Source organism: Geotrypetes seraphini, chromosome 6 (assembly GCF_902459505.1).
Source record: "Geotrypetes seraphini chromosome 6, aGeoSer1.1, whole genome shotgun sequence".
In the NCBI taxonomy this organism is placed as follows: Eukaryota; Metazoa; Chordata; class Amphibia; order Gymnophiona; family Dermophiidae; genus Geotrypetes; species Geotrypetes seraphini.
The window spans coordinates 224,543,244-224,567,410 of NC_047089.1; the positions used below are offsets into that span (position 1 = coordinate 224,543,244).

The window sequence follows — 24,167 nt, forward strand, 5'->3', positions numbered from 1 at the left end:
ACCACCACCTGATGATTGGTGCTGCTGTCCTGCATGCCCCTCCCGATGACCTCTCCTGCACAGTCCCCCATGACCGGCATTGCTCTCCTGCATGGCCCTCCTCCCCAAAGACTGTCCTGTCCCATCTTCCTCCCCAGCGTGGGTCTGGCCTCTCTCCCTCCAACCAATTCTCTTCCCCCACACTCCCCGTGAGATCAGACATACCTGCAGGCTTCACAGAGTGGCGGTGGCAGCAGCCAGCCAACCCCTCCAGGACCTTCCCTGTGCCATATCACTTCCTTTAAACAGATGACGCAGAGGGAAGGCTCTAGTGGGGCTGACGTGCTGCTGCTGTTCTATGAAGCCTGCAGGTATGTCTGATCTCACCGGGGGAGTCAGTTGGAGGGATTCTGGACTGCAAGTGGAGGGTGGGGGGAAGAGGGAACATGGATGATGGACTGCAAGTTGAGGGGGAGAGGAGGGAACATGGATACTGGACTGCAAGTTGAGGGGGGAGAGGAGGGAACATGGATGTTGGACTGCAAGAGGGGAGTGAGGAGAGGAGGGAACATGGATGTTGGACTGCAAGAGGGGAGTGAGGAGAGGAGGGAACATGGATGCTGGACTGCAATTGGAGGGTGGAGAGAGGAGGGAACATGGATGCTGGACTGCAAGTGGAGGGGGAAGAGGAGGGAACATGGATGCTGGATTGCAAGTGGGGATGTAGAGGAGGGGACATGGATGGGAAGGGGGTTAGAAGGAAACCCAAGCCAGAAAGGGGGAGTAGGGAAGAGATTCAGGGTGCAGGAAGAAATCTAGAGCCATCGTTGCCAAAACCTGAGGGAACGGTACAGTTTAGGGGGTGAAGAATTTTTGTGCAGAAAAGAAGAGTGGGACTTGGGTGTGATAGTATGTGATTATCTTAAGGTGCAATCAATTACACCGCACTCTTTTCAAAATTTCACTTAATAAACATTCACTCTATGAAATCATAACATAAGCCAGATCCCTCTTAGAATCAAGCCGACTGAATGTTAACTGAGATCCTCAGATGCACCACTCTTCATTCAAACAATTTCATCACGCTAAGCTTTATGTGCAAAATCTTCCCCGGATCAATTATATTAATACCTTTTTAAGTGCTTATTAAATCTTTATTTCTTAATTAGTTTCTTCTATATAATAAATACTTAGCTTGTTTTTGTGGTTACTGTTAGGGACTACTTTTTGCCAAAATGTTTCGCGACAAACGCTTTTTCAAGGCTGGATCCCTAGTAGTGAAACCCCATCAATCTTGACCACAACTTTGTACAAGATTTAATAAGGACTTAAAAAGGTGATTAATATAATTGATTCGGGGAAGATTTTGCACATAAAGCTTAGCATGATGAAATTGTTTGAATACAAAGTGGTGCATCTAAGGATCTAAGTTAGCTTTCAGTCGGCTTAATTCTAAGAGGGATCTGGCTTATGTTATAATTATGATTATTATTATCTTAAGGTGGCCATAGAGGGAGGAATAGCCAGTAGGAAAAAGGAGGTATCGATGTCTCTGTATAAGACACTGGTGCGATCTCATTTAGAATATTGTGTACAATATTGGAGACTGCACTTTCAAAAAGATTTAAACAAGATAGTCAGTCCAGAGGATGACATCTTAAATGATTGATGGTCTACATCGGTGTTCTTTAACCTTTTTACACCTATGGACCGGCGGAAATAAAATAATCATTTTGTGGACAGGCACTGGTCTGCGGACTGGCGGTTGAAGAACACTGGGCTAAGTTGTGGGCCAGACCCCACCCATCTCTGCCCCATAATAGTACTATTGTAACTCTATTTTTTCCATTCCATTCACACACAATATAATTTTATATTAATAACACATAATGGTTAACTACAAAATTAAACTACACTAAGCACACTGTATGCTTCTCAACATTCATTCCTACCAGAACACAGATAACCCCTAGTTACAGGGAAAAGGAGGCAATTTTAACAAAAGCTCTATCGGACACACTGAATCAGACAATTTTGCCTAACTCAGTTAATGCTTTGTTTTCTGGATGAACATTATGTAACAATGCAATTAAAAATTAAATTAATGATTGTGATATGATTTATCCACCATGTAAAAAAATCAGCAGGTTAGAAAATAGGGTAGTGGAAAGCTAGCCTAGGATACTTTTTAAGCAGTGAGGCCTCAATGAGCAGGATTTTTTTTTTTTTTTTTTCCCCATTATACACATGCTGTGTATGCTCCATGCTGTGCTTTGCGTTCTAGCCTGCTCTCACCTTGCTGTTTACACATATGCTGTATATGCTTCATGCTGTGTTTTACGTTCTGGCCTGCTTCCACCTGGCTGTTTTATGCTGCCCCTGGTGTTATCCTCGGATTGGCTCCCCTCTTCCTTACTGCTGCAGTGCACAAAGCCGCGGGCAGCAGCTCCTCTCGCGTTCCATGCCTCATCTGGAAGCCTTCTCTCTGACTTTGCGATGTCAGAGAGAAGGCTTCCGGTTAAAGTGCATGACGTGCGTTGGAGCCACTGCCCGCGGCTTTGTGTACTGCGGCAGTAAGGAAGAGGGGATCCGGCCCGAAGACATCGCCGCATTGATTACACTGTGGACCGGCGGTTGAAGAACACTGTCTTGGGCCCGATGCACATGCCAGCCCTGTGGACCAGCAGGAAATTTCTGCGGACTGGCTCCGATCCACGGACCGGCAGTTGAAGAACACTGGTCTACATTATAAGGCATACAGGGATAGACTTAAAGATCTCAATAAATATACTTTGGAAAAAGAATGGGAGAGAGGGAAGTATGATAAAAACGTTTACCTTTGTTGCCTAAATAACACATGAGGCGAGTCTCTTTCAATTGAAAGGAAACTCCAGAGTGAGAGGGCATAGAATGAGGTTAAGAGGTGAAAGGCTCAGGAAATACTTTTTTACACTAAGGAAATACTTTTTTACAGAAAGGGTGGTAGATAAGTGGAATAGACTCCCAGTAGAAGTAGTGGAGACAGACACTGTCTGAATTCAAGAAAGCATGGAACAGGCATGTGGAATTTCTTAAGGAGAGGAGATAGTGGATGCTATGGATGGAAAGCTTTACTCATGCTGCGGGTGGCTTGAAGAACGCAAGTTTACTGCCTTATCGGATCACATGGAGGAGAGGAACTCGGGAGGGGGGGGGTATCGCTTAGTGAAATGCTGGCCTGCGAGGATGGAGACAAAAAAAGGAGAGATTCCAGACCTGGGAAAGGAAACGAAAGGGGAGGACAGAGATGGAAGATGGATGGTGAGCACGGAGAAAGAAGAAAACATCAAATGGGCAGGAGACTCTAGCAAGCGAGTAATCAGAAGACAACCAGAGCCTGGTACCAACATAATTTGAATAATGACCACAACAAAAGGTAGAAAAAATAATTTTATTTTCTGTTTTGTGATTACAATATGTCAGAGTTGAAATGTATATCCTCCCAGAGCTGGTGTTAGACAGTGAGGGTGAGCTAGGACCTAACAGAGAAGAAAAGTATTTTTTGTTTGTTTATTTTGTTTACACCATAGCACCAGTGTGAGTAGGAAAGGGCTAAGGGGGTGGGGTGGGTGAAGAGGCTACAAAATAACCTCGCCAGGATGTTTGATAAAAACACCCAATTGGGTAGGAAAATCAAATCGAAAAATTGATTTAATAGGCTGAATCGAATCAAAAAAGTTTCCCTGAATTGGCAGCACTAGTAGGCAGATGCCTATTTCAAGCCTATTCTATAAAGCAAGCACCTACTTTTCTCTATAGAATACTAGTGTAGGTGACAAAACTTGCCAGCATTTAAAGGAGTGGTCACTTTATGCAGCCCTATGGATGGCATAAATGCTTGTGCCTAGATGTTATCCAGTATGCATGTATATTCTAGAACAGTTTCTCAACTCGGTCCTGGAGTACCCCTTGCCACTCAGATTTTCAGGATATCCACAATGAATATGCATGAAATATATTTGCATATAATAGAGGCAATGTATGCAAATCAAGTTTATGCAAATTCATTGTGGATATCCTGAAAACCTGACTTGCAAAGGGGTACTCCAAGTCCGAGTTGAGAAACGCTGTTCAGAACAAAAAAAAATGTAAAGCCTAATATCAGGAGTTGGACATACTGACTCTGTAGCCCTATTTTTCTACTAGTTGGTGATTGTATATAAGAGGTCATTTGTGAAAGTAGCTGATGACTAGAATTCCACCATATACTCATGTTCCTGCTTACCTAGAATGAAGTGTCAGCTTATACCTAAGAACATAAGCACATAAGCAGTGCCTCCGCCGGGTCAGACCACAGGTCCATCCCGCCCAGCAGTCCGCTCCCGCAGCGGCCCAAACAGGTCACGACCTGTCTGTATCACCAGAAGGGGCTCCCTTGCCACCTTGGTTTCTCATTTAAGTCCTGTCTTCCTATCGAAGTCCTAACCCTCCGGTCTTGCACATGCACGACCTGGTTTGGTTTCTATACTCATTACCTGGTTAGCTTTCTATACTTGTGTTACATCCCAGCTCCTCCCTCAGTATCCCATGATCCCTTTATCCTTGAGGAATCCGTCCAATCCCTGTTTGAATCCCTGTACCGTACTCTGCCTGATCACTTCCTCCGGTAGCGCATTCCAAGTGTCCACGACCCTTTGGGTGAAAAAAAACTTCCTTGCGTTTGTTTTGAACCTATCTCCCTTCAGTTTCTCCGAATGCCCCCTCGTATTTGCTGTCCCCTTCAGTCTGAAGAATCTGTCCCTATCTACCCTCTCTATGCCCCTCATGATCTTGAAGGTCTCTATCATATCTCCCCTGAGCCTCCTTTTTTCCAGAGAGAAGAGCCCCAGCCTATCCAACCTCTCGTCGTATGGGCAGTGTTCCAGCCCTTTTACCATTTTCGTTGCTCTCCTTTGGACTCTCTCAAGTACCGCCATGTCCTTCTTGAGGTGCGGCGACCAATACTGAACGCAGTATTCCAGATGTGGACGCACCATCGCTCGATACAATGGCATGATGACTTCCCGTGTTCTGGTTGTTATGCCCTTCTTTATGATGCCAAGCATCCTGTTGGCTTTTTTCGAGGCTGCTGCGCACTGTGCAGATGGCTTCAGTGATGCATCCACCAGCACACCCAAGTCTCTCTCAAGTCTGCTGTCTCCCAACAATACCCCCCCCCCAATTTGTAGTTGAACAACGGGTTCTTTTTCCCTATATGCATGACCTTGCATTTGTCCACGTTAAAGCGCATTTGCCATTTGTTTGCCCAGTTTTCCAGCTTTTCCAGGTCTCTTTGTAGGTCCTCACACTCCTCCCTGGTCCTAACTCTGCCGCACAGTTTGGTATCGTCTGCAAATTTTATAACCTCGCACTTTGCCTCCTTTTCCAGGTCATTGATAAATATGTTAAAGAGTAACGGCCCCAGCACCGACCCCTGTGGTACACCGCTTGTGACTCCCCGCCAGTCAGAATATTGACCCTTTACTCCGACCCTCTGCAGTCTGCCCGACAACCAGTGCTTGATCCATCTGTGCACATCCCTATAATCAGTATTTCTGAAGAGTACTTCCTGAAACTAATCTTGTGTAGTGTTCTTTGTACATTCTTACGATTATTGCTGTTTATACTTAACTGGTGCTTCTGAAATGTGGTGGTTGCTTTTTACATATGCTTGTGTATTTATGAACTGCAGTAAATATAAAAGACAAGATTTAAATTTTTTTTGTTAAAATACAGATTAATAATCATTGAATTGGAAATATTTAAAGTATCACTTATCATCTGTGATGTCCGATAGCTATCTCATATTATTAGAAGTCCGTTATCAGGTACTCTCTCTAAGGCATTATTTCTGTTTCTAAGCAAGAATATATCTAGTATGGCATTGATCTTTATGCTCATATAATGATTCAACATTTTGAATCATTATATAAACATGTAATATATTGTGCATCCTTGTATAATTTACTAACTGATCTTTATGCCAGATGGCCATCCATGTTAACCTTAAAAATTTAGTTCTGGCTACACCGGTGGTTATACTGAGCCTTTTTTTCTGGTCAGTTTTCTTATTTTATATGCTATATATGAGAAGAGCAATGCTCATTTCTAACTAGTATCACTTATCCAGTTCTTACCTGGTGTAGAGGGTGAATTGTGCACTTTGGCCTGTATTTACTAAAGTGCAGTAATTTCCAGAACCTCTAATGATTGGGAGTGTTCCTAGTTTTCTAGGGAGGGTTACTATGCAATTTTTTCAGAGGAAAATTTTCTACTGTTTGCATGTAATGCAGTGTTTGATGCAGTTAACTACACTCCGAGGTAGATTTAGCAGCTCTGTTATCTGCCCTGTTAAAATGAATGCACAGTAATGCCTTACATTAACTTTTAGGCTACTGGTTACCAACCTTTTATATATACCCCACTCCTAGGAAATGTTTATCACACCCCTTACAAAAGTAATATCATAGCTACCTACTACCACTGCTCAAGGCACACTGGCAGCTAGCTGAGTGATGACTTATGACTTGTCACTAAGGGACTTAAGCTGCTCTTTGTCAGAGCCTCTGAAATTCCATCTCACACCCCAGGTTGAAAACCCCTGTTTTATGCTCAGTTCAGTCCGCATCCCAAAATGGCATTTTCCATGTTAGTTGTGTGCTAACAGTTAAAGAGATAACTACCAAATATGGTTTTTTTTCTGCAGAATTAAGGTTTAAATCAGTGTTCTTCAACCTTTGGACCGGCGGAAATAAAAGAATTATTTTGTGAACCGGCAAACTATTAAGACTGAAATAAAAAAAACCCGTTTCTGCCCCGTCTCCGTGAGCTCAGTCCCCCACAAACCATCTGAACCCATTTACACAAGCCTCAGTTATGATTTTATATTGAACATATTTTATTAAAGTATAAAAAAAACAATATTCTGAACAATTGTCATTTTATAAATACAAATAATACAGAGCAAGGATTAACAAAATCCCTGTCTCCCCTCCCCATCACATATATCCCCTCTACTATCAAGAAACGGAATAAGTCAAATTATTACAGAATGCTACACAGAACTATCATGCTAATAGAATAGCGCAGTCACACATGACAGGAATAGTATTAGAGGAGTGCAACTAGGGCAACAGCCCCAAGGTCAGAGAGAGCCCTAAGCCAGCTGGAAGCTAAAGAAGCACTACCAGGGCTTTGCAGTCCCCAGTTATGTCTAACACCAGCTCTAGCAGGATATATATTTCAAATCTGATATATTCTAATCACAAAATAGAAAAAAAAAATTTTTTGTATACATTTTGTTGTCTTTGGTTTCTGCTTTCATCTTCTTTTCACTCCTTTTCAGCGTCTGCCCTCTCTGTTTCTTCAATCCAACATCTGCCCTCTCCCTCTTCCATATGTATCTGCCTTCTTTCTATGCTCCTCTCCCCTTTCCCTTTTCCATCCAGCATGTGCCCCCTCTTTCCTTTTTACATGATTCATTCTGCTCTCTTCATTTTTATCGCTCCTACGCCAGATCTAGCATCTTTGTCCCTCTCTCCTTATTTCTCTGTTGACCCCCTACCCAGCATCAATCTTTCTACTTTCTCATTCTTCCATCTTGCCCCTTTCCCTCATCTGATCTCTCTAGTCCACTCTGACCCCTTCTCCTCCTCTAATCTCCTTGCCAGCTGTTTCCTCCTCCTCTGTCCAGTAGTAACTCTCTTCCCTTCCGTTCTCCCCTCCCAGCAGCATCTCTCCTTCTCCCTCCAGGTCAAGTAGCAGCTCTCTCTTTATTTTCCCTTGTCCAGCAGCTTCCCAGCTCCAACAGTGGCTTCCTCCCCTTCCCTTCCCTCCCCTCTCGGCAGCTGTCAGTACTTGTCTGCATCAGCGCAGCGATTCACTTAGGCAGCCTTGGGTCCTTTGGGTCGTGCTGTCTCTGAGGAAAGAGGAAGTTGCATCATCAGAGGCAGGCCCCAAGGCTGCCAAAGTGAATCGCTGCGTTGCTGCAGGCAAGTACTGAATCGGGCCCCCTGATCTCACCGGCCCTGCACAGACCGGCAGGAAATTTCAGTGCGTCGATCTCACCGGCCCTGCACGGACCGGCAGGAATTTTCTGTGGACCGCCGGTTGAAGAACACTGGTTTAATTGACAAGAGAATTTAAAGGATGAAAATAACTAGCTGTATTAAAAAAAAAATTCAGGTGTCGTTTTAGAAAGGATCTTCATTCTGGAGCAAGTATATGTAAACTTCAAGTGGCCTAAGTCTTCCTTCATGCTTGAATTTTAGAATGGAGCAGATGATGTGAAAAAGCATCGATGGTTCCGGACTATAGATTGGAATGATGTACCACAACGAATATTAAAGGTAAATTGTGTAGTATGGAGTTCAGTAATATCAATAGTACAGAGAGAGGTAAATGAGATTCGTTATACAAAATGGATACTAATGCAAGGTGAAAAAACAGATCTGCAAAATTGGTAACTAAAATATTCACTTATGTATGGCTTTGGTTATTTGTGTCCAGTCTTCCCAAAATTTTTTTCTTTGGTTAAAATCCTGCTTTTGGATAAGGTTTGTGATCACAGTCCAGAAATGAGATTTGTTGGCCCACCTCTACTAGAACATGAGCAAGATGATTTCCAATGTGTGTAGTCATTTGTAATTGATAGACCGAGCAGCAAAGACCTATGTATGCTCTGGTATTCCAACCATAAGAAATCACAGCAATACTTGGAGCAAAATAAGATGTCAGGATAGTATTGCAATGGAAAATATGAGGTGATAAACTAGATATGGCAAAGTATACATAAACAATAAGCAACATTTTACATTTAATGACATTTTTGTTACATCCACTCTGGAGTCAGTATGATAGATGTTCTGTCTTAACCCACGAACTGGGTCTTGCAGAAAGCCACACATTTTCTGCTCCTACTACATAGCAGAGGAACACAGAGCCTCCTACAGTTTTTTGTTCGGCAAGTGAACCGTGCAGAAGTGTTTCTAATCTGTTCTGTTTATTTTATTCTTTTTTTCAACATAAGTTTGTTCCTTTCAGAGGCTTTAGTGCCTTGAGACCCCTTATTCAGGGGTTTTCTGCCTGGGAAAGGAAGCAGTTTCCGCAGAGCTGGATTGAAGCTTCAAAGAGCAAGCTTCGGGTTGACTTGTGGGGCCAGCCTGCTATGTGCCACCATCAGAGCTCGGGGTACATCCCCCTGGGAACAGCTTGCTTTCTGATCTTGTCAGAGGTTTAAGCTAAGGCTGTGTGCACCCTGAATAAAAGCCCACAGGGCAGTCCGAAGAAATTGATGGAGAATTGATGGACGAGATTAAACACAACTGCATGGGAGGCGACGCAGTTATCATGGGTGACTTCAATTATCCGGGGTTAGACTGGAACCTAGGCACCTTCGGCTGCACTAGGGAGACCAAGTTCCTGGATGCTGTAGGCGATTGCTTCCTGGAACAACTTGTCAAGGAAAATACAAGAGGAAATGCAATTTTGGACTTAATTCTAATTGGACTGCGAGGACCAGCACAAGGTGTAGAAGTAGAAGGGACGCTTAGAAACAGCGATCACAACATGATCCGCTTTGACCTAGATGCAGGGGCAAAACATCGGTCTAGAACGACGGCCATGGCATTGAACTTTATGAAGGGATGAGACTCATGGTGGGGAAGACGATTAAGAGGATAAGCACTGTAAAAACGCTAGAGCAAGCTTGGTCCCTTTTTAAGGACACAGTCACTGAGGCGCAAAATCTATATATACCGCGTATCAACAAGGGATCCAAGAGGAAAAAGAACAAGGAACTGGCGTGGCTCACTGTAGAGGTGAAGGAAACGATCAGAGATAAGACAACTTTGTTAAGGAACGGAAAAGGTCAAGAACGGATGAAAACTGGAACAACATCAACGCTGGCGGTAAAAGAGGCCAAAAGAGAGTATGAGGAAAAAATAGCCACTTCAAGCCATTCTTTCGATATATTAAGGGGAAACGACCCGCAAAGGAAGCAATGGGACCGTTGGATGACCATGGAATAAAGGGAGTGCTAAATGAGGACAAAGCAATCGCCGACAAACTGAACACATTTTTTGCGTCTGTATTTACCGAAGAGCATATTCACAGCATACCGGAACCCATCAGGCTATATGCTGGAAATGAAGACGAGAAACTGACAGGGTTGACAGTCAGTCTAGAAGAGGTATGAAGGCAGATCGATAGGCTTAAGAGCGATAAATCCCCGGGATCGAATGGCATCCATCTGATGGTCATCAAGGAACTGAAAGGGACTATAGCCGAACTGCTTCAACTAATAGCCAATCTGTCAATTTAAATCGAGAAAGATTCTGGAAGACTGGAAGGTGGCGAATGTTACGCTGATCTTCAAAAATGGTTTGAGGGGAGATCTGGGAAACTACAGACCGGTGAGTCTGACCTCAGTACCGGGAAAGATGGTAGAGACGCTGATAAAGGACTGCATCATTGATCACCTTGACGGACACGGTCTGATGAGGACCAGCCAGCACGGTTTCAGCAAAGGCAGATCTTGTTTGACGAACTTGCTGCACTTCAAGGGAGTAAACAGGCAGCTAGACAAGGGCGACCCAGTCGACATTGTATATCTGGATTTTCAGAAGACGTTCGAGAAGGTTCCACATGAACAACTACTTCGGAAAATTGCAAGCCATGGAATCAAGGGTGAAATACTCATGTGGATTAAAAACTGGCTGGAGCATAGGAAACAGAGAGTGGGGATAAATGGACAATAGTCGGACTGGAAGAGCGTCACCAATGGGGTGCTGCAGGGCCCGTGCTCTTCAACATCTTTTAAACAATCTGGACATTGTTACGACGAGTGAGGTGATTAAATTTGCGGACGATACGAAGTTATTCAGAGTAGTGAAGACACGGGGATTGCGAAAATCTGCAACGTGACATAATCAAGCTCGAGAAATGGGCATCGACATGGCAAATGAGGTTCAACGTGGATAAGTGTAAAGTGATGCATGTCGGTAACAAAAATCTCATGCACGAATACAGGATGTCCGGGGCGGTACTTGGGGAAACCTCCCAGGAAAGAGACTTGGGAGTTCTGATTGACAAGTCAATGAAGCCATCTGCGCAATGCACGGCGGCAGCAAAAAGGGTGAACAGAATGCTAGGAATGATTAAGAAGGGGATCACGAACAGATCAGAGAAGGTTATAATGCCGCTGTACCGGACCATGGTGCTTCCTCACCTGGAATACTATGTCCAGCACTGGTCGCCATACATGAAGAAGGACATGGTACTACTCGAAAGGGTCCAGAGAAGAGAGACTAAAATAGTTAAGGGGCTGAAGGAGTTGCTGTACAGTGAGAGATTGGAGAAACTGGGCCTCTTCTCCCTTGAAAAGAGGAGACAGAGGGAACATCTAAACATTCAAAATACTGAAGGGAATAGACTTGGCAGATAAAGACAAGATTTGTTCACCCTCTCCATGGTAGGGAGAACGAGAGGGCACTCTCTAAAGTTGAAAGGGGATAGATTCCGTATAAACGTAAGGAAGTTTTTCTTCACCCAAAGAGTGGTAGAAAACTGGAACGCTCTTCCAGAGTCTGTTATAGGGGAAAACACCCTCCAGGGATTCAAGACAAAGTTGGACAAGTTTCTGCTAAACTGGAACGTACACAGGTGAGGCTGAACTAATTTAGAGCACTGGTCTTTGACCTGGAAGCTGCCGTGTGAGCGGACTGCTGGGCACGATAGACCACTGGTCTGACCCAGCAGCAACAATTCTTATGTTCTTATCAGGGCGCAAGCTGCATTTTCCCGCCCCCAGTTGCATGTCGAGGTTCTGAGGGGATGGAGGTTTCGGTCAGGGTCTGTCTGACTAGCAGCCCAAATATCCTGAAGATTGGACTGTTTGGAGAAAATTTGAGGCAGAAACTTTTTTCCCTTCTCTTCAGCTGAACAGACAGAGCTTACAGGTAGGCACTTTGGAGACTGAGTACAGCCCCATTATTTCCTATGGGAAAATTGAGGTGGGGGTGGGAGTCAAAATCTGGTTTGTAACAGTTTCTGGGCGATAGGGTTCAGGTCTCCTACCAAAACCTGTTTTTAAGCGTTTTTGCTGTGAATTTACTGGTGGCAGCCATCTTGGATTTTATGTATCTCTTTTTTCAACTTCATTTTTCTGCCTCATTATCTCTCAATTTTGCAATAAATTATCAAGGATGTATTCCTCAACCCCTAATCATATGAATTTATGTGTGGATTACGCCAGACTACTGGCGTAGAAATGTCCATGTACCGTGTGCCACGGCGTGAGCAAGAAGGTGGCGGTAGCTTCAGGCTTCATCTCTGGGTTGTCTAGGGCTTGGGAACCAATGTAGGTCTGGGAAATGGACTGAAAATCTCACCTGGTACCTGTTTTTGGTGGCTAACCAAAACACAAATGTGCCAAGTTCAGGGACACCTCGCAAGCATTGTCTGGGGTATGTTAGTAGCCAGCATTGGCCCTAATGTGTGGCTTTTCCTCAGTATTTGTTCAGCTCATGTTGAGAATGTATCTTCAGACCTGACTCACATGGAGTAGCCAGCAGGCATGCTGCAAGCTTCCAAGCCAGTGTATTCCTTTATGGAGGTCACTGCCCAGGTCCCCAGTGCCCAAGTATCTATAGACCCAGACTGCCTTAGTTGGCACACTGATACTATGCTTTTTTGTCACCAGATGCTGCTTCCACCTTGGATGACACTGATTCTCTTTGTGGAACAGTTAAACAGGAGGCCTTGGTGAGCCCTGCTCCGGGTGATGACTCCTCCCTCCACCAGCTGTTTAAGTCTGCCTCAGTCCAGCATTTCATTATGGATGCTATGAAAGAACTGAAGTTGGAAGGTCAGCCCTCTACATCTCAGTGCACAGTCATGAGCTGTTCTAATGCTCTGAAGTCCCTTTTTTTGGCATATCCAGATCTTGCTGCTCGGTTAACAGAACAGTGGGAAACACCAGAGAGTTCTTTCAAACTGACTAAAGCTATGTGTAAGCTTCATCCTATGGCCTCGGAATTTCAGCAGCTGTTTGAGCAACTGAAAGCAGATTTGGCAATGGCTTAGGTTACCAACTGCACAGGCCTCCCTAGTGAAGGAGGAGTGATGCTTAAAAATTCCCAGGATTGCTGGGTGGCCATGGTCTTAAAGAACCTCTTTGAAGTTACTTCTTCATGCATTAAGACCTTGTTTGCTGCATGTGCCTGTCACACGAGATTGCACCGGGATCCTTCAGCAGAGGAAGATGCCTGCCCCCAGATGGTGCTGGAGGGCAAGGATTATGTAGCAGACGCCTTGTATGATTTCATAAGGGGTTCTACGCAAGGTCTGAGCCTATGCAATATCAGATCACAGGACGCTTTTAATCCACCACTGGGCTAGAGATTTGGCATCTAAGGCAACTCTCAGCAGGCACCTCTTAAAGGGACAAATGCTCTTTGGCAAGGAGCTAGATGACCTCATAGCTAGGATGGAGGACTGCTGTCCTAAATCTCTCCCAGATGGCAAAAGTCTGCGGGCTCATCCACCCCAGAGATTTGTCTGCGCTATAGCAATCCTAGACACCAACAGGCTTTGGGTTCTCATACCAGCCCCTCTTCTAAGAAGTGCCAATGACGCCAGGACTTCAGCTGTGCCTCCTAACACTGGGGGTAGGTTGTCGAAGTTTCTCCAGGAATGGGAATGGATATCCTAGGATCAATGGGTGCTGGACATCATTCGGGAGGGACACAAGATAGACTTTTTTCATCTTCCCCCTTCTGGATTCTCTAGCAGGAAGGCCGGAAAAGGCGTTAAAGTTCTAGGCAATATTGCAGTGTCTTTTGGACATACAAGCTGTAGAGCCAGTTCCTGAAAATGAATCAAAGTCTGGTAAATACTCCTTATATATTTCATTGTGTTAAAGAAAGGTTCAGAGGACTGGAAACCCATTCTGGATTTCAAGGCTCAGAGGACTGGAAACCCATTCTGGATCTCAAGACAGTCTGTGTCTGTCTGAGGATTCCACATACTTGAATGGAGATAGTGCATTCAGTCATCATAGCAGTGGCTCCGGGGGAATTTCTTGCAAAAAACGCCATTAAAAGATGGCGCCTTTATCCAACAGGACGCCAATACTGTACAATCTCCCCTTCTCTTGAAGTTGTGAATGTGTTCTCCGTATGTTGAAATCTCATCTCTTCTCTCGATGATGCGCATGCGTACTCTATATGTTGAAATCTCGTCATAAGAGCAAAATTCACTTACCAACATGGTGCCCTTTTCAAACATGACGCCAAAGCATGCACACCACATTGCAATCTTTTCTTGTAGTAGAATGCTTGCATTATCAAGAGATTAGCCTGTCATCAACTTTTTAGGAATAAAAGCCATAAATGTTTAAAAAAAAGAAATATAACATGCAATATACCATTTTTATAAAACAAGCGTAATCAGATGCTTACAAGGGCATAAATTATTTCACAATGTTAGTGGATTAAATTGGAGAAGGGTGGAGCTATATGTGAAAGAAAGAATTGAATAAAGTTAAAGGTGAATCAATTGTTTACACTTTCAAGAAGTACAGAGCCTGGAGAACACTCCATGAAGTTTCATAGCATATTTAAAACAGACTACTACTACTACTAATCACTTACAAAGTGCTGAAAGGTGTACACAGTACTGTACATTTTGACATTTATAGACGGTCCCTGCTCAAAAGAGCTTACAGTCTAACTTGGACAGACATGACATAAAGGGTTGGGCATGCAGAACCCAAAGTGAGAGGAGTTAGGAGTCAAACGCACTCTCGAAGAGGTGGACTTTTAACTGGGCCTTGAACGCTGCCAGAGACTGTGCCCGCCGTAGGGATTCGAGCAGCTTGTTCAACCATACGGAGCAGCAAGGTAGAAGGGATGGAGTCTAGAGTTGGCAGTTGAAAAGAAGGGCACAGATAAGGACTTACCAGCAGAGTGGAACTCATGGGGGGATGGGTGGAACACGGAGGGAGATAAAGAGCGATAGTGAGGGTCAGGTAAGTGAGTGCATTTGTAAGCCAGTAAGAGGTGAAAATACTTTTCACTCAATGTATTGTTAAACTCTGAATTTTATTATAGGAACAAATGGTAAAAGCAGTTAATGTAGCAGGGTTTAATAAAAGGTTTGGGCAAATTCCTGGAGAAAAACTCCATAAATCATTAAAATAGGCCTGAAGAAAGCCACTGCTTGGGCTAAGCAGCATAGACCAGCCACTGTTGGAAACAGGATACTTGGCTAGATGAACTCTTGGTTTCACCCTGTAGGGCAGTTTATATTTTTATGGCTAGTAATTTTCTAGTCTTCAATGGGTAGCACTAATAATGCAATTTTGTGTTTGTTCTTAGCCTCCAATAGTACCAAAGGTATGCCATGATGGTGACACATCCAATTTTGAAACTTATCCTGAAGATGACTGGACCAATATTTCTCCGGTACCTTCAAAAGATTTAGAAATTTTTAAGGATTTTTAGATTTGAAGACTAAACTATTTTGCACGGTAAGTTTCAAAGCTAAAATGAATTGTAGCACAGTGGAACTAATGCACAATCTGATCACTCAAATGTATTAAAAAGCACCATACATAAAATTTTCAGTCATATTTTTCTAGAAAGCATTTTCAGTTAAGGGTCACTGGTATTTTTATTTAAGAAATTTCCAGATCAGCTTATATGCAAATATATTTGTGACTTTCAGAAAAGACAGCCTATGTGTTGCTTTACAAAACAATTAACTGTAGTGTCTCAAATGTCACAAGTATAGCCCACCTCTTGCTTAGGAAGTAAGGGTACACTTCCCCCTCCGTATTCGCGGTTTCGTTAACTGCTGTTTCGATTATTCGTGATATTTTTTTCCCTGGCTCCACCCCCAAATTTACATCACTGCTTCCGACGTTGCACAGAGGAAATTGCTGCTCCCGGCATTTCACAGGGAAAATCGATGCTCCTAGGCAGGAAGTATACTCTTGCAGGTCAGGTTATTTGCAGTTTTGTATCTTTTTTAAGGTTGTTTTTATTTTAAGCCATGAATAACATACGAAAAGTTATTTGCAGTTTTTCTGTATTCGCTGTCATGCTGTTCCCCTATCACTGCGAATGCGGAAGGTGAAGTGTAGTCCCAGAGTTGCTACATAAAATTAAACAATGAAGCTTAGAAAGATTGGAACCAAGCAGCAAAATGACCAGTGCAGTAGAAGTCTATATGGCATAGAGCAGTGGTCCCCAACCTTTTTGACCCCAAGAACCGCTTTTATAGAAGCAAATTTTTCCAGGGACCGGGGGGGAGGGGAATTCGGGGCAGGTTCGTAGGATAGTTTTATACACAATATATATTACATTTCTGTTATTGAATTATAATATCATAATAGAAATTATACAGCTTACCATAATGCAGAATCAGTGGGAGCTCTGAGCTTGATTTTCCTGCAACCAAACAATCCCATCTGGGCACGATGAAAGACAGTGACACGCGTGCAGTGGAACTCCGGTGACCCCACCAACCCATCCCCGTGCGCACCTCTCTATCTCTCCCTCCAATCCCCCACGTGCAGCAGAACCATGATGACCCTCTGACTGCAAGACCTCGACATACCTTCGTTCGACCAACCCCCGGTCCACTGTCCGCCAATCTCCGTTCTGAAAAGCAGCAGTGGCGGCAGCACTGAACAGGCTGCTTTGCTGCCTTCCCCGCCAGGGCCTTCCCTCTGCTGTCACGTCACTAACGATCCACAAATGGCTTAGACCTTTACTTAGAGTATTTCAGCAGTCAATCAAAAATTACTCTAAGATACACTCCTCTCATTAACTTATTTTCATTATACATTTACAACAATTATATTTGCCGATTTGCCATAGACCTCAGAACCACCACTCCTCTATCCGTTATTATGTAGTTCACTGGGGAGCTTACAGTACCAATCTTCACTGGTCAAAGGCTTTTCAGCTTTTAACATTTTTCCCAGCTTGCACATTGTGTCAGGTTGATAAAGAAGAATCGCCTTCCATTGAAATTAAGTGTTTGTATACAAGCGTGTTTCTCCCAGTCAAGAATGTGCACTTCTGTATTTATGGAGGGGCTGCTTCTGGGCCCTACTCGCAATCACCCATCCCCGAAAAGATTGTCTGCCCTTTTTCTGTGCAGTGTTGCCCTCTCTGGTGTCCGCGCACTTTATTTGTTCTTTCGATAAATGGGTAAAACTAATTGCCTTCCATTTAAGTTAAGTAGTACTGACTTCAGTTACTATATTTTCTGATTCAGTGACCGCCTCTAAACAAGATGTTTTCCTTAAAGGTGTCTTGAGGCAATATTTGCGGTTTCATTATATTCACTTGGGTTTTTAACAAAAAAACCCAAACAACATGAAAAAGTTATTCGCAGTTTTTCTGTATTCGCAGGCCTGTTCATCTCCAATCCTTCGAATAAGGAGGGAGATGTGTAGGTATAATTCAAAACAGCGCATTTAGATTGATTTTTGGGCTGAAGAAATATGATTATCCCAGGACAAGCAGGCAGCATATTCTCAATAGGTGGGTGACGTCACCAACGGAGCCCCGCAGCAGACAGTCTCGCAAACAGACTTTCTTGAAGATCTTTTAAGAGCTTATGAGTGCTGCATTGTGCATGCGCGAGTGCCTTCCCGTCCAAATTAGGGCACGCGTCTCCTGTGAGGTACCTCAGTTCAATGTTTTCGGCGGAGCCGAGAAGTCCTCTTCACTTCAGCTCTGCAACTCTTCGTTACCTTCTCGCACCGCGGCTTTGTATTTTCTACGTAGTCGCTGTGCCCACGCGTCTTTTTTCTTAACATTTAAAAAAAAAAAATTTCTTGCCTTTTTTTCGGCCGACGGCCCTTGGGCCTAGGCTTGGCCGCTGAACCTCGTTTTTTCGCCGGTCTCTTTCTTTTCTATGTCCCGGCCTCTTACCAGGTTCAAAAAGTGTAGCCTGTGCGGCAGGATAATTTCAATCACCGACCCTCATTGTTTGCCTGGGTCTCGAACATTGCCCCGACACTTGTTCGCACTGTGCTACCCTTCAACCTCGAGCCCTTCGCAGACGCCGTACTAAGATTCAACTATTTGGCACTATGGAGCAGTCTGTTGAGAGGGTCTCGACCTCGGCTTCAGGGACAGCCTCGACTTCCAAGACCTCAACCCCGACACCTCTGGTTGCCTCGACCAAGGCCTCGGCCTCGAAGGCCTCGGCTGCAATCCCTTCTAAGTCTTCATCTGCGGGTAAGTCTCCTGTTTCTCCTTCAGGTACCCTTCCTAAGAAGCTTCTAGAGTCTCAGGCATCCCGGGCCGTGCCTACGGTCTTGCCAGCCTCTACGACAGGGGTGTCCAATGTCGGTCCTCGAGGGCCGCAATCCAGTCGGGTTTTCAGGATTTCCCCAATGAATATGCATGAGATCTATTAGCATACAATGAAAGCAGTGCATGCAAATAGACCTCATGTATATTCATTGGGGAAATCCTGAAAACCCGACTGGACTGCGGCCCTCAAGGACCGACATTGGACACCCCTGCTCTACGAGATCTCTAGCTAAGTGTGCCTCCAAACATAGCGAATACTCATCCTCGAGATCGCCCTCTTTGGAGTGCACTGCTGCTCTTAGAGACCTGATCCTTTCGTCTCGGTGCCTATGTTCGAGGACATGTTGAATGCCATTCTGACCACTCAAATTTCCTCGGTCATGGCTCAACTTCTCCCTACCTCGACCCTGCTTCCTACGAGCCTGCCTGAGTCTCCTGTTGAAGCACCTCAAGGCAAGCCTCGAAAGTCTCGTCGTTTATCATCCAGTGACTCTTCGCCTCCTCCTGGGACAGAGTCTCCTGAACCTCGATCGAGGCATCACTCGCGATCGAAGCATCTTGCTTTCAAGCGGAGTCAGGAGTCTTCTTTCAAGCAAAAGGGCTCTCCTCCTCCCAGTACTGAGTCTGCTATGCTTCATTTATCAAAGGTCGTCAAGACTCCTTCAAAAACTAAACATAAGTCTCAGTCTCGCAAAACTTCTACACCTGCTGCTTCACCTCAAAGCCTGTCCAGGTCGAACAATCCTCTATCGAGACCGCCTCCGAGGGAGATTTCTCCTCCTGCCTCGACCCACTCTGTTCCTTGGACCCTGGGGACTTCACAATCGAGGCTTCTCAAGCGCAAACATTCTCTGACTCCTCCTATCACAGGTAGCGGAGCTTTCTTGGTGATCATGGTCCTGGACTCTGAGCCTCCTTCTCAATATTCCAGAGAGGCTTCTCCATCCTATTCTGCGGCTCCTAGGTCTCGCTCTCCTTCTTCTGAGGAACCGTCTACCTCCAAGTCTACCTCATTTGCGAGATTTGTCTTTGACATGGGGAAAACTCTTCAGCTGGATCTCCACTCTGACTAAGTACACTCCTGAGTACTTAGCCGACATGGAGTTACCTCATCCACCCAAGGAGACATTGAGGCTTTCCATAACTCCTGTCTTAGTTTCAAGTTTATTAAAAAAAAATTTTTAACTGATTAATCAGATTTTTAAGCGGTGTACAATCTAAAATTTACATAAAAACATATTAAAAATCAGGATTCTAGATAAAATCTAAAACACTTAATAAGACATATAGACCAACTTCAAACAATTGGAAAAGAGGGGAAGAACTACAATATGGAAACTCCTTACTCTATTACAGCTATACCTTTTAAACTGGAGTCCAGATATTGCACCATCCCTTGTAAGGGGTTTGAGAAATCCCAATTATCTCACCAGTCCTTAGTTGTGGAATCTTCTTTAAAGAAAGCTCAACCATCTAAGCTCTACGCTGTGGTCCCTCCAGGCAGGGAGGGCCGTACCATGGACAAGTTTGGCCGCAGGCTATATTGGAATTCCATGATGGCCAATAGAATTCTCAACTACAATTACATTTTCACTGCTTATTTTAATCACTTCCTCAAAATAATGCCTAAGTTTTTCCCGGCAGTGTCTTCCTGAGTTCAAACAAATTATTCGTACTCTGTCACAACTATGACTCTTCATGCTGCAAGCCCGTATGATGCCTTTGAGCTCTCATCCAGAGTTTCTGCCTTTGCGGTGGCTATGCGTCGCCTTGCTTGGCTCCGCATTGTGGACATGGACCCTAATTTACAGGATCGTCTAGCCAACTTTTTGATGATTCCATCAAGGCTGCTACAAAGCGTCTCTCTGAACATGAACGCTCCTTTGCCTCCTTGATTCGGCCGAAGCCTAAGATTCCTCCTGCTCGGCCTTACAAGCCTCCATCACGTTGTTATCCTCAAAAAACAATGCCAGCTTTCTCCAGGCGTCCGCCTAGGCGTCCACCGCAGCAGCAAAGACAGCAGAAATTTCAGACTCCTGCTGCGGCTAAACCGGCTCAGTCTTTTTGACATTCTCAGTCTGAGCATACCAGTTTCCCTCCATCAGACTTCTCTTTTGCCCATTGGAGGTCGACTTCACCATTTTTATCACCAGTAGGAGCTGATCACCTCAGATCTCTGGGTTCTCAACATCCTCGGGGGGGGGGGGGATTCTCACTTCACTTTCTTCAATTACCTCCAGATCTCCCTCCAAGAGAGTTTCCTTCCAGTTCGTCGCAACTTCCCCTTCTTCTTCAGGAAGCTCAGGCTCTTTTTCGCCTTCAAGGGGTCGAGGAAGTTCCCTTGAACCAACGGGATATAGGATTTTACTCCCGTTATTTTCTAATCCCAAAGACAACGGGGGTTTTGCAACCCATTTTGGACCTCAGAGCCTTCAACAAATTTCTAGTCAAAGAGAAGTTTCGGATGCTTTCTTTACCAACTTTGTATCCCCTGATGGATCAGGGGGATTGGTTATGCGCTCTGGATCTCAAAGAGGCTTACATTCATATCCCAGTCCATCCAGCCTCTCGCAGATACTTAAGATTTCGGGTGGGGAATCTTTCATCTTCAATATCGAATTCTTCCTTTCAGACTCGCCTCATCCCCCCAGAGTTTTCACAAAGTGTCTGGTGGTGGTGGCTGCAGCCTGCAGCCCTCCGTACCCAGGGTCTTCAAGTTTTTCCATACCTGGACGACTGGCTTATCAAAGCTCTGTCTCAACAGGGGGTTATTGCAGCGACCCGACAGACTATTATGTTCCTCCAATGTCTGGGGTTCTAAATCAATTTTCCAAAATCACAGTTGCACCCCTCTCAAACTCTTCAGTTCATTGGGGCCGTTCTGGACACTGTTAGGCTCAGAGCGTTCCTTCCTCAACCACGCCAAGAAGCCCTCATTCGCCTTTGCCAACAATTGTCTCCTCTCACATCAATTTCAGTGAGACACATGATGAGTCTACTCGGTCACATGGCCTCTACAGTTCACCTGACTTCTTTTGCCAGACTTCACCCTCGAATACCTCAGTGGACCCTGGTATCTCAGTGGAAACAAGCCACCGACCCACTATCTCAACACATCACAGTAACTCCTTTGTTGAGACAGTCTCTCCACTGGTGGATGCTCTCTTCCAATCTTTCCAGAGGTTTGCTTTTCCACGCTCTTCCTCATTAGAAGGTTCTCACAACAGACTCGTCAACCTACGCATAGGGAGCCCATCTCGACGGTCTCCGTACTCAAGGTCATTGGTCCCCCACAGACCGTCTCTGTCACATCAATTTGTTGGAACTCAGAGCGATTTTCAATGCTCTCAAAGCTTTTCAACATCATCTTCACAACAAAGTAGTTCTTGTCTGGACGGACAACCAAGTCACCATGTACTATGTCATCAAACAGGGAGGCACGGGATCTCACTCCCTTTGTCAGGAAGCTCTGAAGCTGTGGGATTGGGCAATTCATCGCAACATCTTTCTCAGAGTTGTCTACATTCAAGGTCAAATTGAGTTGTCTTGTGCAACCTCACGAATGGACACTCAATTCCTCGCCTCTACGTCAGGTGTTTGCTCAATGGGGGACTTCTCAGATAGACCTCTTTGCGTCTCCCCTCAACAACAAGCTGCCTCAGTTCTGCTCCAGGATATATTCTCCTCATCGCCTCGAGGCAGATGCATTCCTTCTGGAATGGACGGACCAGTTTCTCTATGCCTTCCCTTCATTCCCTCTGATTCTCAAAACTTTTGTCAAACTCAAGACCGACCATGCCACCATGATTCTAATAGCTCATCGGTGGCCCAGACAACTGTGGTACTCCCTTCTACTTCAACTCAGCACCAAGGAGCCTCTGCTTCTACCAGTTTTTCCCTCACTGCTTACTCAGAGTCAGGGGTCTTTGCTTCATCCCATCCTGCAGTCTCTACACTTAACAGCTTGGTACCTTTCAACCTAACTGCCTCTCTACAGTTTTCTCAGTCTATACAGGACATTTTAGAGGCTTCTATAAAGCCGTCCACTAGGCAGTGTTTCAATCAAAAATGGACTAGATTTTCTGCTTGGTGTACTACTCGAAACATGGAGCCAATATCTACCTCCTTGTCTTCAGTTTTGGATTACTTACTTCACTTATCGCACTTGGGTCTTAAGTCTACATCTATCCGAGTACATCTTAGTGCGATTAATGCTTTCCATCAGCCTCTTGAGGGGAAACCTCTGTCTGCACATCCTGTGGTTTCCCGCTTCATGAAAGGACTTTTCAGTGTTAACCCACCACTGAAACCACCTCCAGTGGTCTGGGATCTCAATGTCGTCCTGGCTCAATTGATGAAGCCTCCATTTGAACCAGTTGATACGGCTCATCTCAAGCATCTCACTTGGAAAGTCGTCTCTCATTGCCCTCACGTCTGCTCGAAGAGTCAGTGAGTTACAAGCCTTGGTTGCAGATCCACCTTTCACAGTTTTCCACCATGACAAGGTAGTCTTCCACTCATCCAAAATTCTTGCCTAAAGTTGTCTCAGAATTTCATATTAATCAATCTATTGTCCTGCCAGGATTTTTTTCCAAAGCCTCATTCTCACCCTGGAGAAATTGTGCTTCATACTTTGGACTGTAAACGTGCCTTGGCTTTCTACTTGCAGTGCACTCAACCTCACAGAACAGCTCCACAACTTTTAATTTCCTTCGATCCAAATAAGTTGGGGCATCCTGTCTCGAAGTGAACCATATTCAATTGGATGGCTGCTTGTATCTCCTTCTGCTATGCTCAGGCTGGTCTCCCTCTGCAGGGTCGAGTTACGGGCCACAAAGTTAGAGCAATGTCGGTGTCTGTAGCTTTCCTTAAATCAACTCCTATTGAGGAAATCTCCAAGGCTGCCTGTTGGTCCTCGGGTCATACTTTCACCTCTCATTATTGTCTGGATACTTTCTCCAGAAGGGATGGCCATTTTGGCCAGTCTGTTTTACAAATAATTGGTTTTCTTAATTTGCCAACTCTCCCTCCATCCCATTTTGCTTAGCTTGGAGGTCACCCACCTGTTGAGAATATGCTGCCTGCTTGTCCTGGGATAAAGCACAGTTACTTATCGTAACAGTTGTTATCCAGGGACAGCAGGCAGATATTCTCACAACCCACCCACCTCTCCTGGTTGGCTTCTTAGCTAGTTATTTGAACTGAGGTACCTCACAGGAGATGTGCACCCTAACTCAGGCAGGAAGGCACTCACGCAAGCGCGATGCAGCACTCGTAAGCTCTTAAAAGATCTTCAAGCAAGTCTGCTTGTGAGGCTGTCCGCTGCGGGGCTCTGTCGATGACATCACCCACCTGTTGAGAATATCTACCTACTGTCCCTGGATAACAACTGTTATGGTAAGTAACTGTGCTTTATGTTAAGCCTTTCTTTCGTGAGCTGCATTGGTTGCCAGTGGAGGTGCAGGTAATGTTCAAGTTTGGTTGTATCTGTTATAAAGTTTTGTTTGGATTAACTCCTAAATAGTTAACCAACCTATTTTCTTTTGCTACCAGTAAGCACATTAGGCGTTCATATTTAAACTTCATTTTTCCATCTGTAAAAGGATGTAAACTTAAAAAGAATCACCAACGCCTATTGTCTTACCAGGCAGGTTTATAGGTTAAGGATGTAGACTGATTATGACTTCCAGTACTTATTTAGAATTTTGTAACTTACTTGTTTGCTAAATATCTGGGTAACTAAGTTTTCTTATTCAATTGGATAATTTTTCTTTTGTAAACCGCTTAGATATTTCACAGTCCTGTAGTATAGAAGCTGATTGTTATGTTATGTTA

General features: G+C 44.5%; 1 protein-coding gene across 2 annotated transcripts in view; it reads left to right on the plus strand.

Moving 5' to 3' along the window:
* Nucleotides 1–24,167, plus strand: part of PRKX (protein kinase X-linked) — a 123,652-nt gene that overhangs the window by 95,057 nt on the left and 4,428 nt on the right. For both annotated transcript variants that reach the window (XM_033949566.1, XM_033949565.1), the window contains exons 7-8: nucleotides 8,268–8,345; nucleotides 15,375–15,526. In XM_033949566.1, coding sequence (XP_033805457.1) covers nucleotides 8,268–8,345; nucleotides 15,375–15,500 — 204 coding nt within the window. In that variant the 3' untranslated portion in view covers nucleotides 15,501–15,526. The remainder of the gene's footprint in view (nucleotides 1–8,267; nucleotides 8,346–15,374; nucleotides 15,527–24,167) is intronic.